The sequence below is a fragment of the Cynocephalus volans genome, chromosome 3, assembly GCF_027409185.1.
Source record: "Cynocephalus volans isolate mCynVol1 chromosome 3, mCynVol1.pri, whole genome shotgun sequence".
Lineage (NCBI taxonomy): Eukaryota > Metazoa > Chordata > Mammalia > Dermoptera > Cynocephalidae > Cynocephalus > Cynocephalus volans.
The window spans coordinates 172,863,912-172,882,427 of NC_084462.1; the positions used below are offsets into that span (position 1 = coordinate 172,863,912).

Consider the following 18,516-nt stretch of genomic DNA (forward strand, 5'->3'; position numbering starts at 1 on the left):
CCAGTGTGGAAAAGCCTCACCTAGTTACAACTTGGGAGACCAGAAAGAAGAACGGTTGGGGGACGTTGTAATCAGGGTAAGAAAGTAGCACCCTAGGGCTGGGCCTTAAAGAAGGGACTTTCTGTGAGCCTGAGCATTCCCCGAGCCTTCTACATACTTATATCTCAAGGCACCTTAAATTTCTGATGGCACCTTAAATCCCCTCAACAACTCTGGGTGGGGCATTTTATCCCCACTTTGCAGATGAGGATACTGCCTTGGGTTGAATGTACCCCCAAAACTTAATGCCTATTGTGACTGTTAAGAGGGTGGGAAATCCTATTCTGGTAATTGAAAGGTGGGGCCTTGAAGAGGTGATTGGATTGTAGGACCATGCAGTAGTGAATGGATTAATAATGGTGGTCAGGGGCGTGTTTCTGAGGTCTTTAAAAAGAAGAACATGAGAGGTTAGTGTCTCTCTGCTTCCACCGCCTTGCAATGTGAGACCTCTGGGTCACTGTTGCCACCACCATATGTGGTCCCTGGACTGTGGAATTCCCAGTCCAGTCTCTGAAATTGTAAGCAATAAATTTCATTTTCTTTATAAATTACCCAGTTCCAAGCATCTTGTTATAAGGAACAGAAACAGACAGATACAAATACCAAATGAAAGAACTTCATACAGCTCTCACAGTCTCTCTCTCTCTCTCTCTCTCTCTCTCTCTCTCACACACACACACACACACACACACACACACACACACACACACACACACACCCAACCCACATTGTCTCCAGGGTCCTTCCCACGGTCTATTGCTCAGGCCTCCTGCCCGCCCCCCTCTTATCACGCCCAACTACTTACGTGTTCTTGTCTTTTCAGCTCCGACCCTCTGCACCTGTTCTTCCCTTTGCCTGGAATGCCTCATCTCCTCCCCTACCCATTGAACTCCTACTCATCCTTCAAGATCCAATGCCACAGTCTCCCCAGTCATTCAACAGAAGAACAGATTGCCATCTCCCCTCCCATTTCTCTTACGGTTGTTTCTAAACAATGGCTTGTAGCCATTTTCCTGGGGCCTCAGCTGTGCTCATCTCTGTAATCCAATGCCCAGCAGTATCTCTGCCATACCCTGGGCTCCATGTGTTTGTCGTAGGAGTGAAGGAACTCCAGGAAGCCTGGTGATCACCCAGCCTCAACGGCTCTCTCTGCTCCCAAGAACACTTAGAGCCTGTGCCTGTGTAAGGGAAAGGGATTTTCTACTGTTGACTTCAATAGTAAAAAGTTTATTGTTGCCCTCCCTGCCCCCTTTTTTTTTACCCTCTTAGCCCCCTTCCTTTATCCTGCCTTGGCCTTGGGGGTGTCCTTGCCATGATCTTCCCCCAGGAGTCAGCCTTTCTAAGGCACAGAGCTGGCCCTTGACCCTGTCACCCCCTCCCTTCTGGGCTTCCAAGGCCTCAGAAACTCGGGTACCCATGAGTAAGGCATGCAAAGCCTTCCCTAGCTGGCTTCTTGTGGGAGTCTTGTCTCCCACCACAGTCTTTTCCATACTTTACCCATCCTTTTCTCTCCCCTGTTAAAGAGAAAATTAACCAGACACTTGTTAAAGATGGCACAGAAGACTTTATTCCAGAAGGGGACTACTGCAATGGGGGTTTTATAGTAGGAGAGACAGACTGAGCTCAACTCTGACCACAACAAGGAAAAGTGGGAATTTATAGCCAAGGAGCAGGGGCAGGGGGTGAGGGTGTCACTGGATGTAAAATTACTAAGTGGAAACATCAAGGCTTGGAGGAGTCTGGCTAAACTGACTTCTTACTGCAGCCAGGCCTAGGTGATCAGATACCAAGGGTGGGGGATTCTTATTAAAACTGAACTAAGCAGGCCAAGGTCAGAGCCCAAGGCCTAGTTAGAAGGAGGACTCAGAGGAGCCTGTCTCGAGTTTGGTCAAGGAGAGGGTCTGTCACCCCCAACAATATGGTCCTTTCATTTTGCCTTGCCTCAGTTCAAGCTCTTCCCCCTCCTCAGGACTGTCAAAATCTTCCTTATTTTTTGAGGCCGGCCTAGCTGTCTCCTCTGAAACTTTCTTGATCCAGTTTTCCTGCCTGGGCCTGGAGAGAGAGGTCCGTTTCTCCTCCCCATCTCTCTCTCTCCCCTGCTGCAAAACCCCCATTTGAGGGCAAGCGTGCTCCCTCACTCCCCTACGGGGCATGGGCGGCATGGCAGGGCAGGCAGGGCTAGTGAATCCAGGGTACTAGATTCACCCGGCAAAGGAAAGGGTCTCCGGGGGATGTTCCGCAGTTTCTAGTCCCCGCCCCTTCCCCTCCTCCGTGGTGTGAGTCAGTGGTCAACGTCCTAAGCCCAGGGGTTGTTCATGCCCCTCCCCGGGGTCCCCATCGTGGGCCGGGGGTCGGTTTCCTCGAGGGAAGAGAGGTGATCTCATTGAATGTCTCTCCCCGCGCTGCAGTTCCAATGAATCGCCTTGGGGGTGCTGAAGACTGTTGGGAGTACAGTGATGTTTCCAGGCAGGGAGACTCAGTGGCTCGGTCACCCCCCAGACAGGCAGCAAACGCCCACACCACGACCCCCTCCCCTCGCCCCTTTAGAAGGTCAAACCTCTCGGCGGGGGCCGCGCTCCACACAGCCCTGCACCCTTCGTCCTCGACACACACAAGCACCGAATAGCTCCCAGGGGCCGGCGCGGCGCCTTTAAGAGGCGGCGGGCGGTGCCGCCCCCTGGCGGCCGGGCCCCGCGCGCTTCCTCCGCCGCCCGGCGGGCTCCAGCGGGCTCCAGCGGGCTAGCCGGCTGGGTCAGCGCGGGGCGGCGGGGCCGGACCGGGCTCGGCGGGCTGCGCGCGAGGGCCGGGTCGAGGAGGAAGTGGCGGCGGCAGAGGCGGGTGAGGACCGCGGGAGGCCAGGCGGGCCGGGGCGGGGATCGGAGCGCGCCCGGAAGGGCCCGCGCCCGGCTCGGGGCTGCCGAACGCGGCGCGCGGGGCTCGGAGGGTGGGGACCCGGGCGAGGGAGGGACGAGGGGTGGGGACCGCGCCGCCGCCGCCGCCGCCGCCGCCGCCGGAGGGCGTGCTGCTCGGGCCCGCGCGGCGACGGGGAGGCGGGCTGGGCGGGGGCGGTGTCTGCGGAGGCCCGGCCTCCCCTCCCGCGGGCGGGCGGGCGGGCGAGCCCCGCGGGCGGCGGGGCCGTGGGCGGCGGCGGGCGGCCCCGCGCGGCCCGGCCAGTGGCGCTCCGCGCTGAGGCCGCTCCCTCCTCTCGGGCCGCCCGCCGCGCCCTGCCCCGCCCCCGGCCGCCCCTCCCAGCAGGACTGCGCGCCCGGAGCCCCGATCCGCGTCCCCGCCGCCGGGAGGAGGTGCCCGCACGCTCGCGGCGCGCGCCGGGCCGCCAGACTCGGCCTGCGGGCGATTTCCTCCGGACCCAGGCTCCCCGCTCGAGGAGGAAGATGCAGACCTTTCTGAAAGGGAAGAGGGTTGGCTACTGGCTGAGCGAGAAGAAAATCAAGAAGCTCAATTTCCAGGCCTTCGCCGAGCTGTGCAGGTAAGGAGCGACGCGGCTCCGGCGCCCGGGGACCCCCGGCCTGAGCCCGGGGCAGCCTCAGCGGTTGCTTTGGGAGCTTAGAGCAAAACGGGAAGAAGCGGTGCGCGGGGAGACTGAGTCCAGGTGGCCGTGAGGGCCGCCGGCGGTGTTCGAGGGCAGCGGTGCCCGGCATGGGCGATGTGGCACGGACCGGGGCTCTCAGGTGCGCTGTGACACGGCAGGGGAGGCCCCCAGCTGCCCAGGGCGCGGTGGGAGCGCTGCCGAGGGTTGGCGAAGGGACCTGGGAGATCTGGGGATCCACGCTGCCTGCAGGGGGCTTGAGGGTACTTTCGGACCCGAGTGTTTTTCTCCCTTCCTCCCTTTCCCTTTAGTGGAGAGGGGCACCGACGTTTGTGGACCACCTGCTCTGCCCCGCGTGAGCTCGGCTCTTGAAGCTGTCATTGCACATCACCGGGTTGAGCCCAACTGAAGCGAGTAGCAATACTTGGCATGTATGTGACGATTTGCTGTCTCATTAGAGCCTCGCAGCAGCCTTGCAAATTGGCCTGGGTGGTGATTTTGGGCCACGTGCCTGAGAAGGGGCACCCATCAGCAGGAGTGGGGTGCCTCCCCTGGGGTCCCACAGCTAGGGAGTGGCTGGTGTTTAGAAGGGGCTGATACTTAGAAAGGGTAAAAGCATGTGGTTGTAGGATGGCCTCCACCATCCGGGCTCTGCTCCCCCCTCCCACCATGCTGGTCCTCAGTGGTGGCGACTCAGGTGTTTAATAGATCACATTGTTAATAAATTACGGAAGTATCACGTTTTGGGTCAGGTATGCCTTTCCTTGCTCCACAGCTGCAGCTTTGCCTCAGAGAAGCTGTTAGTTAAATCTCATTCTCAGTGGAAGCCTATGAGAATCGGGCTCCGGAAGCATTTTGCAAACTCCAGGTGTAAAACCTTTTGTTATGCAGTGGGTCTACTTAGCAGATTTGATTTTTGAAAATGGCCCCACTTGCATTTTTGTCGCTGTGGCGCCCCAAACATCTTGGAGAATTGAGCAGTTGGGTTTCCTCATCCCTTGTTGTGTGCAGCGAGTGGCTGGTGTGAGCTGACCTGCGCAGGCAGGCCTGGCAGCACCTCTGTGCACCCATGCCTGTTCCAAGGGCCTGCTGCTGCTCCTTTGCTGGTACAAGCCCCGCCGGTGCTCTTCCTGCAGCCAGAGGGGCGTAACTTGTATAAAGCAGCCCAGGTTCTGCATCCCTTGGTCCTGGGATGGGGCTGGCTGCTTGCTTTCAGGCTGGTTTCCCTAGGAGAAAGCAAGCCTTTTCATGGTCAGTAGGGCGTGCAGAGCCACCCCAGGAATTCACAAGGAAATCAAGAGGAATTTGTGGCCTGGGCTTTGAAAGTGGGTCCTAGGGTTGTTGGAACACTTAAATGGACACGTGAACATTGCACTGCAGATACACTTGTGGAAAGACTTCCCTAGACACTGAGGAAAGTGGAAGAAGCCCCTTGGGTATGTTCTTGAAGTCCAGCTCTGATGTGAGGCCTGGGAGCTCCCCCCAGTCATATAAGCCTTGGGAAATCCCAGTTATATCCCAGTTAATACCTTAGACCCTTCTTACTGTCTGTATTTTTGTCATCCTGTGTCTGCAGCTAAAGCTTGAGGCTTGTCACTGGATTGGTGTGTTTTACTTGATAATTAGGAGTCTCTAGCAAAATAGTCCTAGCAGAGACTCATCAGCTGGCCCTTCTAGTGGTACCCCCCATCTTTAAGGAGGCAGGGGGTTCAGGGCAAGCTGCGGTGTTAAGTCTTTTGGGGGAGATCGGGAGGAGAGCATTAATCTCGCTGAAAGGGTTGTTGTGTTCAAAGTCTAGTTTCCTTCTTTTTGCCAACGTATTGGCTTCAAAGAGAAGGCAGAAGGCATCTGGGCCATTCTTGGACCCTAGGAAGTCCACTTTGTGTTTTCATTAGGGAAGCTTTGGATGTTTTGTCACTTAGGCTAAAGAAGGAAAAAGAAAACACCAAAAAGTTTTTCTGTTTCTTCTTTATTACTTTCTGGGCAGTGCCCCCTGGTGGCCTCGTTTCTATACTGGCTGCAAAATGCTCCAACTGTTGAGCTGGTGACCAGAGCCCTTTGCTATGCTTTGTTTGGTGTCAATGTTGGTGTGATTTTAGTGGCTTGAGAGACAATGTGGATAGACATTGTCATGTTCAAACATTCACAATCTGGGGGTGCAACGCTCCTGTATTGATGGATGATGAATTGTCTGTGAATTCCCTAATGAAAATGTCGAGATGTTTGAAAGTGACTTGGGGTACTGCCCCAAATGTTTGGGGCAGTGTCAGCGCCAGAGCATGACCTAAATGGACCAGAATGAGTTGTTTAGTTGAATGTCAGGCCCTGTAAAAACCTTATCTCAGAGCAGGAAGAAATGTTGATCATCTCATCTCTCCCTTTGTTTTACAGATGGGGAAACAGGCATGGGAGGGGGCAGGCTCCATACTTGTGCTCTTTGCCCTTAACTTCTGGAATGGATCCAACGTGGTGACCTCGAGACTCACTCGGAGGGCAAAGCCATTCTCCTCGGGCACCTCAGACAATAAGGCAGACCCCTTGTGATCTTCCCAGGGGTCGAGCTGCTGCTTTTTTGTCTCTGGAGACAATTTCCTTGCAAGGTGGAGTTGTGCCCTCAGCAAGTGTAATGCCTTGTTCTCCAAGGGGTCAGTTCGTGTTGATGGCATCAGTAGGTGGTTGGAGCCAAGTCCTGGGAAGTGCCCCACCTACCTTAGGTAGGCACAAGTGCCGTCCCTTTGGAACGTGCGCCCTGTTGGGATGGGGCCTCTGGCTAGCCAACAGATGAGCCTTGAATCAGCTTGTTTGTTAGTGCTACTGTTTGTTCCTGTGGCTCTCCTCGGTTTCTTCCTCTTCCTCTTCCACATGGGGACGTGTGTTCTCTCTTACCCTCCCACCTGCTTTCCCCTTCCCTCCTCTTTTCTGCGGCTGAACCTACCTTGCAAGAGGTAGTGAAAGGGGTACGTGACTCCATGAAGCCTTTTGGTATAAAACGTGGGTGAACCTCGTCTGTCTTTACAGTAATACCAGCTGATTGTTAACAAGGTGCTTCCAGGTGCCTCATTTAATCCTCCCAGCAGCCCAAGGATGGAGGGATGGGGAAACTGAGGCTCAGGGAGTATAAGGGACTTGCATAGCCAGTTACACGGCTTCCCTGAGCCCAGCCCCAAGGCCTGTCCACCTGAGAATGTTTATTAAGTGTCTATTCTCTGCCCAGGTTAGGCTGGGGCTTCCTGAAAGCTGCAAAAGCAGAAGAATGTCTGTGAGGCTGTCCTCCTTAAGACACTTGGAGGCCAGCTGGACCGACTCCGCTCTCAGGAAACGTGTTTATGGAGCAGTCTTAGACCATGTTATCGTTGCATCTTTCCCACCGGAGACCCGTTTGTTCAGTTCTTTCAGAAGGGACTGAGGAGTTCATTCATACTGACGTTCACTGAGCACCTTCTGGAGTCCGGGCCTGGTTTTAGGTGGTGGGCTGGGGTGCAGCCGGGTGGAGCCCCTCCCTTCAAGGGGCTGGGAATTTGCTCTCAACAGTAAACTGCCCTGAGAGGCATGACAGGAAGAATGTAGGGTGCCACTGGACCTGTCCCTTCCCCTTGGGCCATACATTTCTTTAAAATAGGACCATTTCGAAGGTCCCTTTCTGCTGGGATGGCTTAGCAATCTGGGCTGGAATTCTTTTGGGAGATTCTGTGGTGGGGAGGAAGGAGGATCTTTTCCAGGACTGAGTGATGCTAGTCTGTGGGTGGGTATTTTTTTTTTGTTTTTGTGTCTGGATTTGCCACCATTTCGGGGATGTGGAGGTGGGAGGCAGTACTGACCTAGGTCTCCTTTGCAGCGGTGCATGGGAAATATCCATAAGCCAGCCTGGCAAATAAACACTTCCTACCAGCCTCCTAGGGACTGGACTTAAAGTGGGAGGAAACATCCATCTGGACATGGGTTGTTTATTGGTGACACTGCCTGGGTTTCAGGCCAGATCCACAAGTACCCATGCGACCCTGGTCATGTTCCTTAACCCCCTGTGCCTCATTTGTAAAGTGAGGGTCATAACAGTACTTAGCTTAGGGTTGTTGTGAGCATTAAGTGAGTGGGTTTGCTGGACATATGAAATGCTTAGGACAGTGTCCAGAATCCTGTAAATGGTTACTGCTGTTCTTATCGTTACCATCTTTGGAGAGTGAGTGTGTGGATCTCTGACCATGGATGTCTCTCTGTTCAGGGACCTTTAGCATTTGTTGATTTAGTGTTCTTGGTTTCGGCAGTTTGCAAGTGACCTTGAAGTCCTTGATGGATGCTAATTGATCATCTTGCTGGGGTGTGGGGTTTGTGGATTTGAAACTAGGGTCAATGGGCGTGACTAAGTAGGGGCCCTACCCTGCACGGCAGCTTCCAGCTGTCACAGCGGGGCACTGTTCTCCTTTAACACATGGCTCGTCTGAGTCTTACAGCCCCCCGGGGGGCAAGGGTGCTGTCCTTACCTATTTTATGGGTGGGAAGCTGAGAAAATTATGTTAACGCAAGATGGTACTTTTATTTTTTAGGTTTGGAGATTGAGAAAAGTTTGTGCTGGGTTTCCTGAAAATGCTGAGAATCTCCGTTAGTAATCAGATTACTCTTATTAGCTAACATTTATTATTTTCTGGATCTTTTTGAATATTTAATACATGTATATGTTAGAGCAGTGCCTTGTAACACCAGGGTCAAGGGTTCAGATCCCCATACTCGCCAGCCACTTAAAAAAAAAAGTGTAGAGGACTCAAAGGACAAATGAAAAATTAGCCCATTTCCTTGTTCCTGAGTTCCAGTTACTCAGGGCAACTCCTGTTGGCAGTCTGTCTCATAGGTGTTTATGCAAACACGGTGCACCGTATGTGGGACTGTCCCTGTACAGACTGTTGTTTGTGCTCTTGCTTATTGCATGGAACCATGTGTCCTGGAGAAATTCTTGCTGCTTCATTTGGAGAATTTTGTATCGTTGCCTCATTTTTTAAAAAAATGGCTGCGTGGTCCAGCTCTCAGAAGGATGGACCATATTTCTTTCCCTGGGGTTGGCTTCTGCTGGTGTAGACAACATGGCAGTAAGGGCCCTGTCCCCTTGCCTGGGTGCACATTGATAGATAAGTCAGTGCTGGGTCGTAGGGCACGGGCCTTCTACTTTTTCATACAAGTACTGAAACTGCTCACAAGGAGATCATACCAGATCTCACTGTTTCAGTCCCAACAACAGCAAACAGAAGAGCTTATTACCCATGCACCCTCCTAAGCGCAGTGCATGGAAAAAATACATGGGTGGGAAATGGTATTTTGGATTTGCGTTTCTTCCGTGATAGTGAGACTGAGGAGCCCACGTTGCTGGGGCTGACTGTGAGTTAGGCAGGCGCTGGGCCGGGTGTGGCTCACCTGCATTCTGTTTCTAATCATTGGCCCGTCCTGTCTCCACTGGTTATTTCTCCACATGGTTTAACAGGTTTGGGCCATTCAGTAAATACTTAGTGAAGTGCCTTTTGAGTACAGTTCCTAAACAGTTGGGTGTAAATAGGGTTTCTGTTCCCATTCATATTTTGAATTCAGCCAGGAAGCTAGCTTTTGAGGGAATGCTATGGTACCTCCTTTTAAAACAATAATATTCATTTTAGAAAGCCAGTCATCATTCAGGAGCTGTGCACCTCCTTCCTTCTCTGGCAAAGCCACTGTCTTAAGCCCCTTCCCTCTTCCTGCATGAATTGGGCCCACCCTAGCCTCTCCCCCTCTGGTGGCCCTTGGAGAGCTGGCCTGAGTGTGTATAGCCTTGCTCTGGGGAGGGCGTTGGTGTCCTGAGAAAGAATCCCAGGCCCTTCAGGGTTGGGGGCTGCTCCAAGGTCACACAGTGGGGGTGTGCCAGGGGGACTTGCCCCCTGCAAGACCAATGCTCCACTCCCACCGCCAGCTGGAGCTTCCTTGCAGAGTGGGTGCCTGTAGGAGCAGAGCAGGCTGTCGCATTGGGCTGTTCGAATCTGTTTGGGCTTTGTCTGGCCTGTACTGAGCCTGCTCAGAAAGCAGCTGCTGTTTGTGGCCTTCGTCTCCCCAGGAGGGCCTCACGGGCTGGTGTCTGTCGGCCCGTATGGTGCCAGGCTGAGGATTGTGACAGCCCCTGGAGGGCTCCCCCAGCCCCATCTGCTTTTAGAGTTCAGTGGGGTGGGTCTGTCACTGGCTGTGAAGGTTTGAGAGCTGCCCCCATGAAGGAGTTCCAGACTCCTGTTTCTCTCCTTCCTTGTCCCCCCCCCCCCAGACCTGTGGGTGCTGGGTGCACCACCCTGTAACCGCTCATGCCGTTGGACAGAGCCTACCTAGTTGACTTTGCCAAGCTGCCAGCCGCCCCTGGAGGGCGAGTCAGGATGCTCGGTCAGGCTGAAGGCCCTCCCAGGGACAGCTTCTGGGAAATGTCTTTTTTTTTGTCTTTTACTCAGTCAGAATTCTCAGATGTGTTTAGTGACCTCCGGCTGCTGGGCTTGTTCTTTCTCTCCGACTTGCTCATAGTCTTGCTTTATTGTCTGTCTCTCCTTGAAAAAGTTGGTTGCATGAAGGTAGGGACTTTGACAGTCTGATTTACTGCTGAAACCCCAGTGCCTATAACAGTGCACATAGGAACTCAAAGAGTGTCTGTTAGTGGATCACTGACCTGCCTTCTGGTTTTTGGAAGCCTGTTCTGTGTCCTTGTGGCTCAGCCAAAGCCACTTGTGACTCTGGAGTGCTGTGGAAAGCCCACGGGGTGGGTCCCTCCCAGGTCAGGGAGGAGCTCGTTGGTTTCATTCCTTCATTCTTTTATTCGTTCAGCAAACCCCAAGCATCTGCTCCCGCTGGCCCTGTGCTGGGTGCTGGGCCTCGCACTCCCGCATCTAGGGGAGGTGAAGGTAAACCATTACTCAGACATGTTTAAAACGCTGCAAGGTGTAATTAGAACCAGGAAGCCTGCAAACGGGAGAGAACTGAGGCAGGGGTGGTTGTGGTCACTTTAGCACTCTATGTCAGAACAGGCCTCTGTGAGGAGGTGACATTGAATGAGAGAGGCTGAGAACGCCCTTCAGGAGCTAAAAGACCCACAGGGTGGGCAGTATCCACTGCTTGGAGACCACACAACCTGGACTGTCTCTGTCTTAAGCCCTTGGTTCCATGTGGACCCAGGGGAGTCATCTAGGGAAAGGCAGACAGCTCTGGGCATAACTGCAGGCCGGTTTCCACTTTAGACAGGGTGTCCTTCCAGAGCCTTGTTCCCTGACAGTGTGATGGAGGGCCACGACCTTTCTCCCACCCAAGGGAGGCTGCAGCTGTGCTCTGGGGGCTGGGGGCGGAAGGACATATGCTTCCCTCTGGTCTGGCTCAGTCCAGCCTTTGTATTCAGGAAATTAGTAGCTCTGGGCCGTGGGGTGGTGGTGGGTGAGTGGGGTGGATGGGCCTTAGATCAGGAGACTTTTCCCAAAGCCCAGGTTAGGCCTCAGGTGCCCAAGGGGGCAGATGGAAGCCACACCTGATGCTTGCACTCTTCGGTGGTCATTTATCTTCCTCCAGGACAGTGTTGCACCTGGGGCACTAGTGAGAACTACACATCCTTAAGTCCACCTCCTAACCTCCCAAAATAAACATTCTCCAGGGAGGGGGCTGGGGATCTCCTTGGGAATTGTCCTGATGATTCTTCTGGGAAGCTCAAACTGTCATTTCCTAAAGTGTATCACTGGCCTCATCCCCAGACTGTCGGCGGGGGAAGCACTGAGTTGAATAAGGCTGAATGGGTCTCTTTGCTGCAGGCTTTTCAGGGGCATGTTAGAGGCAAAGGTTCTCAGGGTGGTTTGTCCCGAGAACCCTTGGAATATTGGCCCTGGGTCTGTGTCTCCAGAGCTCATGCTGGGAAACCCTGGCCTAGCACCAGCTATCAGATGCCTTGTTTGAGTCCTGTCACGCGGGAAGGCAGCAAGGCTGCTCGCCCAGCTCTGCCTGTGGCTGCTACCTTTTGAGAAATCCCTTTTCCTGCCTTTTAAGATTTCTTGCCTCTGGCCACTGGTTTGCCCAGGAGTGTACTGAAAGGTGGATCCCGAGGCCTGATAGGAGCTAGTTGTGCACAGGAGACATTCCTGGGGACCAGCCTGGCCAGATGTCACACTGGTTATCACGCCCGGGCTGGGAGAGGCAGTAACATAGCCCGAGGTGTTTTCCTCTGCAGTTTACGCTGTAATCCCATAGACTCCTCAGTACTGTCTGTGTGTGGCCCTGAGTCACTCAGGGTGCTCTTGGGGAGTTTGTTCAGGTGGGCTGCTGTGCCTTCAAAAAGGGCTGTGTTGAACTTTGCCTCTGCTCCCTTGTACATAAGTGGCTCACACTAGATCGCAGAGGACACTGGGAACCTACCTTGGGCCAGGCACTATTGCAGATCAAGAATCTGCCCTCCAAGATGGGTGGTGTGTCTCCATATGGCTTGGGGAGAGGTGAGGTGACTCGCCTGGCCACTCAGCTGTGAGCAGCAGAGATGAGATTCACCTCAGGGCTGACTGGCTCCTGAAACCACACTGTCTGTGCCCTGCCAGGTCACCTTCATCTTGAATGTAACATTCAGCCACCATTGGCTTTGTACCCAGTTTCAGAAGGAAATCAAGGGATTCATTTCTGAGCATCCTCTGCCTGCATTTTTAGGGCCCAGAGGGGTGGTGGGTGGTGGAGTTGACAGTGAACTCATAGCATAAGGCTGCGGATGAGTGGGCACGTCATTCACCTCCAGGAACCTCTGCCCCTCCATCTGTAAAGTGGGTGTAGTACACTCACTGGAGGGCTGGGAGCATGGCAGGTGCATAGTAAGTGATGGGATTCCCCCTCCATTCAGGGGGCCACCTTGCCTGCCCTCCTGCCTTCCCAAGGCTGGGCCCGGGGCTTTTGACTTATCTCTGGTGGGAGCCCCAGCCAAGGGCTGATAGGTAGTCCCCCCGATCTTTTTCTGGAGGAGGGTTCTCCAGTGCCAGTGACCTCTCACTGTTTCCTGGGAGGGTCAGGGGTGGTGGGTGGGTGCAGGGGTGCAGAGAGGACGTTTCTGTGGCAGTTTCACTTTCATTTCTGCCTCTCACCCTGTTTCCATTCAGCAGTCGAGGACTGGGCTGCGGAGGTGAGGAAATATCCGGTCCCACCCGGGGACACTTGTTCTAGTGCAGGTTCCTGACTCGCCCCACCCCCTATGAATCTGGGTGGGCCCTGGCATCTTTTTAAAAAGCACCCCACTCATTCCTTCATGCACTCACATAACACTTACTGAGTGCCTACTGCTTGCTGGGCATTCTTGGGTTCTGGGGACCGATACAGCAGTGAGCACTGTGGAGTCCCCTCTAGCCCTGGGGATAGCCGAGTGAGTCCTTGTAGGGCAGTCGTTCAACCACCGAGTGGCTCTACCCTGCAGTGTGTCATGCTGGGCACCTTGCAGGATCCTGATCTCATGGGTTTCTTTATGAGGAATGCAGTGATAAGGGACTGTTGCTTTTCTCTGGGTGAAATTCTCTCTTCACCCTGCAGCCTCCACCCACCTTACAGATCTGGAAATGAAGGCTCAGAAGGAAGATGCAGTTAGCCCCAAGTTGTAGAGCAAGGCAGGTGGGGCAGCTTGGATTTGAACCTGACCTTGCTAATACTAAAGCTTATTTTCCTTAAGATTTTATGCCTTTTTTTTTTTTTTTTTTTAATTGGGTTTTGGGAGGGAGACTACAGAGGTGAAGTGCCAAGATTTTATTCTTAAAATCCTAGCAGTCATTACGGGATCCTTGAAAAGGAAAGAAATTCTGGCCAGTAGCCACCTCCCTGATGGCAGGTCTGGGCAGTGGCATTGGGATCCTTTTGGAAAGAAGTTCTGCTTCCTGCAGAATCAGCTCTCAAGCACCGTTTTCCTCACCTTGACTTGGGTGCAGACAAGCTGTGGCCTGTGCTCAAGGAGATTTGGGTGCCCAGTTCCTTCGTTGCTCTGGGGAGGACCAAAGCCTTGGGGGAGGGAGGTCTAGGCCTGAGCTTCTGACCTTAGTCTATAAATGGGGAGATGCCCTTCTGATGAGGAATGTGCTCCGTTCTCTTGTGGGAGCTAATGGGGCTGCCTGTAGCATGCAGTGGGCAGGCGATCTTTCTCCAGAAATGCGTGTAAGCCTTTGCTTGAGGCTGCAGAGTCGTTATTCCAATGGTACAAGAACAGTGTAGCCCTGGAAATAGCAGCAGCTCCTGTTTATGGAGCATCAGCTTTGTGCTTGACGCTGTGCTGAGCACTCACACATAGCTTGTCAAAGTTCTTGGGCCATATGTGGAAACTGAGGCCCAGAGAGGGTTGGTGATCTTCCCAGGGTTTCATAGCTGTGGTCACTCCTAAGGGCAGGATTTGAACCTCAGTCTGTGTGGCTCCAAAGCCCATACTCTCGACTGTTACCGAGGTGGTTGTGTTTTTTTATTTTTAAATGAAGGCAGAAGCTCTTCTCCAGCTCCTCACCCTCGGTGCCCCTTAATTATTCCCTTTATTCTTTTTCCTTTTCAGTTTCAGCTCGGCCCATCACTCTCCCAGAGAGTGTCAGGAAATTCAGGTGCTAACTCAGTGGACACCCACACAGGCTTGGCCGCTTGCCCGCAGCGTTGCTGTCCGTCCTGTGGAGGCCCAGTTAGTGAAGTGTTCGGTCTAGCCTTAGCCAGATTCCCAAGCTCTGGGTGGATCCTGCCATCCTTGCCCACCATGCTCCTTCCTTGAAATTCTCTGATCCTGTATGGACACTGCCACACAGCCCACTTCTTTGTTTAAAATGCCACCCGTGGGTGTCACCTCGGGGACCTTGGAAATTTACTGAAGCTAGAGGCCCAGAGGGTTTTGGAAGCTCCTTAGAAAGACCTCCAAAGCCTGGGAGGTTCTTAGGAATATTCTCATTGGAGCAGACCCTTGGCCTCAGAAGGGGAGATGCTTGTGAAAAAGCTCTGAGGTCAGGAGCAGGTAGTTGGAGGCTGTGGTGCTGTGTTGTGGCTGTGTGACATTGGGCCAAGTGACTTAACCTCTCTGAGCCTTTAGTTTCTGTACTAAAAATGGGAATTGTAATACCAGCCTGTAGCAGGATAGTTCTGCAGATCGGATGAGCTAAGGCACCTCATGTTCTTAGCTCAGGACCTTACCCTTGATAAGAGGCTCAGTAAATGGGAACTATGTTATTCATGTTTAGAATTGGCTAATAAATGTTGATGGAGCTGTTTACCTTGAGTTTATCTTTGCACACCCTTATATCTTGGGAAAGAAGATGGGGCAAGAAAGGAATGTAGTCTCAGAAGCTACTTGGCAGGGCTGTGTTGGTTTCCATGTGATATCATGGAGACAGCATATGTCTTGCTCAGCAGTGGGACTGGTACCCTGACTCAGCTTCTTACTAGATGGGTGATCCTGGGAACATTTCAGCCCCTCTCTGAGCCTTAATTTCTTTTGCAGTAAGAGTTGGTCTTGTGCCTGTGCATAGGAGGGACTCAGCACACACAGACTTCCCTCCTTTCTTGTGCAGGCCAGAGACTGTCTCTGGAAGGAAGGGGAAGGCTGCCCCTCACTCATCTGTACCAGACAGGTCATGTCAGAGTAAACCTCCTCTACAGGGTGAGGTACAGAGATTCACAGCGTTAGAGGAGTAATTTTCTAAAACCTTTGAGCCAGGAGTCTTTGCAGATGAGGATTTGCAGCTCAAAGTGGCTGGACTTGCAGGCTCATGCACACAGCGATTCCGCCTGATGGCTCTGGAGCCCCAGCAAGTGTGCCTACTTTGGCCTCTAGGGAACCTTGAGGAAAGCGAGGCCAGGGTCTGTTCTGTTCTGGGCCATTGCTGATGAACCCCAACCCTGGTCAGGTTGAGTTATTGTTGTCAGTGGGCCCAGGTAGTCGGTAGCACCTCCCTCCCTCTGCCCCATCCCAGTGGTCTTTCCTTTCGCCTCTCTGGGAATGCCGAAGGGGCCAATTCTTTGGATTTGCAATGTTCTCCTGAGAACTGTGGGGGAGTAGGTGGGTGCCCCTTCCCCAAGGCAGCCATGTGGGATGTGAGCAGTACTGTGGGTGCCTTGTAGCAGCAATGGGCTGGGACTCCCTGGAGAATGAGACCTTGTGAACTGGGCCACGTGCCTGCAAATCTGTTTCCATTGCTGTGCCCTCCTGTCCTCTCTCTCTCTCAGTTAACCAGCAGATGTGATGAGTTGTTGGGATGAAGGTAATGATCTGAGCAGAAAATCGGTTGTATGGCAATTGCTACAAGTCGCGGGGATGTATAGGTTCTGACAGAAAGCTCAGTACCAACTGGGTTCAGTAATAAAGGGATGTGTTGGCTCCCGTGAGGGTAAATCCATGGAGAGTTCTGGCCTCAGTTTTAGGTGGATTCAAGGGCTTAAGCGATGATCTTTAGAACCTGGTGTCTCTGCTTTCCTGGACTCTTCTTCCACGTTGGCTCCATTCTCAGGCGCACATGGTGCGAGGTAAGTCCTCATAATGACCTTTATTCTGAGCCAGATGCAGGGCTGAGCTCCTTACATAGATTATCTCATTTGATCTGCACTGCACCCTGAGAGGGTGGATGTCTTAGTGCCCCATTCCCTGACAGAGCAGTTCAGTAACTTGCCTTGGCCTCACGCAGCTAGTGGTGGCAGAGCTGGGATTCAGACCTGGTCCACAGGGACCAATTCTCTTGCCTCTGGTTTGTCTGCCTCACGCCCGTCTCTGAACTCACTGCTGGGGCTGGTGTGTGCAGTATGCTGGGGTGGGAATTGGTAGGCCACATTCCTGGGCAGGGTGGATCCCCAAAAGGAAGCTGGGGTACTGCTCCCTTGTGGCAGTGGGGAGAGATGGAGGGGCTCCTGGGTTCTGGTCTCCAGTGGCTGGCTGCAGTGGGGGTTGGGGTGGGCGGGCTGCTTTCCACCAGCTTCCAGCTCTGGACGGGATGGCAAAAACACAGGACAGGGCCTGAGGGTTCACACACATTCTCCAGGACAGGACGCTGTTCCCCAGAGGGGAGTGATGAGTACCCACACATGTCAGGACCAAAGACGGGGCTCCTGGCTTTACCTTTTTCCTCAAATAAACCCGAGTCCGGTTTATTCCCATGGCCAGTCCGACACAGGCAGATTCTGAGGGTCCTGGGCCCAGTGGCTGGGCAAGTGGGCATCTTGGAGAAAGGGCTGATGCCCTCCTGTCTGTGGGGTGGGGTTTTACGGGCCTTGGGAAAGATTGCCCCAAGTTCAGGGTGAAGGATGTCTGCGCTGCCCCTCTGTGTGGAACCCTGGTGTTTCGACTCTGACGTGTTTTGGAGTGAAACAGTCTTGCGTTATATAAACACAGTCAGCCTGAGCCTGTTGCTGTTTGGCCCCATCCTGCTCGGGGAGAGTTGAAAGGGTATCTTTCTGCCAGGATCCTAGAGAATTCTGTGAGCCAGGAACAGCTGTGAACTGTTGATTGGGGTTGACAGAGCTGGCGGGGAGCCTTGGTCCAGGTTGGGGCATGGACCTGTCCCAGACGCTCAGATCTGATGTGCAGAGCCAGATCCCAGCCCCTCCTGTGGACAGACAGGCCCTGTGGAAACAGTGGCAAGGACACGCTGGGAGTATTTTCACCTGGAAATTGTGGCAGTAGCTGGTGAGTGGCTGGTGGTCACACCCAGCTGCTCCATACCTCAGAGCCCCAGTCTCAAGGATCCTGGCAAAGGGGGCAGACCAGAGGCTGGGGGAAGGCTCAGGGAAGTGAGGTCTAGTTAGGGGTTTGGGTCCCTACTGGTTTCTTTTTGGAACCAGTGGGGAAAGTGAGGAAAAGACCTGCTCAGAGCCCCTTGCCCTAGGCTTGCTTAACCCCCTGCTGTGTGCCTCTACTTGGTGTTCCAGAATTTCCAGCGGCGATGTATCTCTTTAGTGGTGTGGCCCTCAGGGGCATCTAGATAGAGGTAGTGCTGGTGGGAAGTCTCTGGAAGGGAAGGTTACTTCTGCTGTCTCCTTTGCTGTGGCCACCATGTGTAGCAGGGCTGGCCTGACCTTTGTGGCCCTGTGTCACAGCTCAGAGGTCCCGGGAACTGAATCTGTGACTCTTTGCTTCCGGTTTAGCTAGTGGGACTGCAGATTGGACCTGAGCTGTTGGGTTGGACAACGAACAACTGCCGGGAATCCTCAGGTCTGTCATGTGAGGTTGCCAGGAGGGGTGGCTTCAGTGTATCAGCTGATGAAGACAGAAACCAAGCTCAAGGGGTTAGGTGGCTTGATCCATGAGATTCCACGAAGTATCTCTCAGGCAGGTTCATGACTGACTTGTGAATAACACTAAGAAAATTTTTGTATTTAAATGTAATACTTTTTGTTTCGTTTTTTGTTTTGTTTTGGCAGCTAGCCAGTGTGGGGATACTAAACCCTTGACCTTGGTGTTATCAGCACCATGCTCTAACCAAGTGAGCTAACTGGCCAAGCTTATAAAACCTTTTGTTAAAAAGTGATACTGTGTGTGATCACAAATCAAATCACACCAAGGTCATACAATGAAAGTGAGTCTCCCTCGCACTCAGCCTCAGCTCCTGGAGGCAGCAAGGTTATACCTTCTTGTGTGTTTTCTCAGACATGTGATGTGTTTGTACAGGCAGATGAGTATAGGAGCACATACGTACACACATGCACTCACACACGATGACTTTCCTGCACTTGATTTTCATGGAATAAAGCTTCTAGATGATTCTGTACCTACCCTGACTTTGAATCATCAATGTCCAGGAAATAAGTTGTGAATACAGCTTTACTTTTCTGTTCTAGTACAACCACAGGCTTGAAGAAAACCCCTTCTCAGCCTCAGCCTCTTCTAAGAGTTCTGCTCCATAGAGCTCCTTCATGATTTCCATTCTCTCTCATCTTAGTTTGCTTGGGCTGCTATTAAAAGAGAAAAAAAAAATATCACACACTGGGTGGCT

At 53.1% G+C, this 18,516-nt stretch overlaps 1 protein-coding gene across 3 annotated transcripts in view; it reads left to right on the forward strand.

The window, feature by feature from the left end:
- The first annotated feature begins 2,779 nt into the window (after positions 1–2,779).
- Positions 2,780–18,516, forward strand: part of ITPK1 (inositol-tetrakisphosphate 1-kinase) — a 171,894-nt gene continuing 156,157 nt past the window's right edge. Inside the window, exons 1-2 of one of the 3 annotated variants that reach the window (XM_063089648.1) lie at positions 2,780–2,877; positions 3,292–3,526. In XM_063089648.1, coding sequence (XP_062945718.1) covers positions 3,432–3,526 — 95 coding nt within the window. In that variant the 5' untranslated portion in view covers positions 2,780–2,877; positions 3,292–3,431. The remainder of the gene's footprint in view (positions 2,878–3,291; positions 3,527–18,516) is intronic. The other 2 variants (XM_063089649.1, XM_063089650.1) reach the window with 2 other exon arrangements.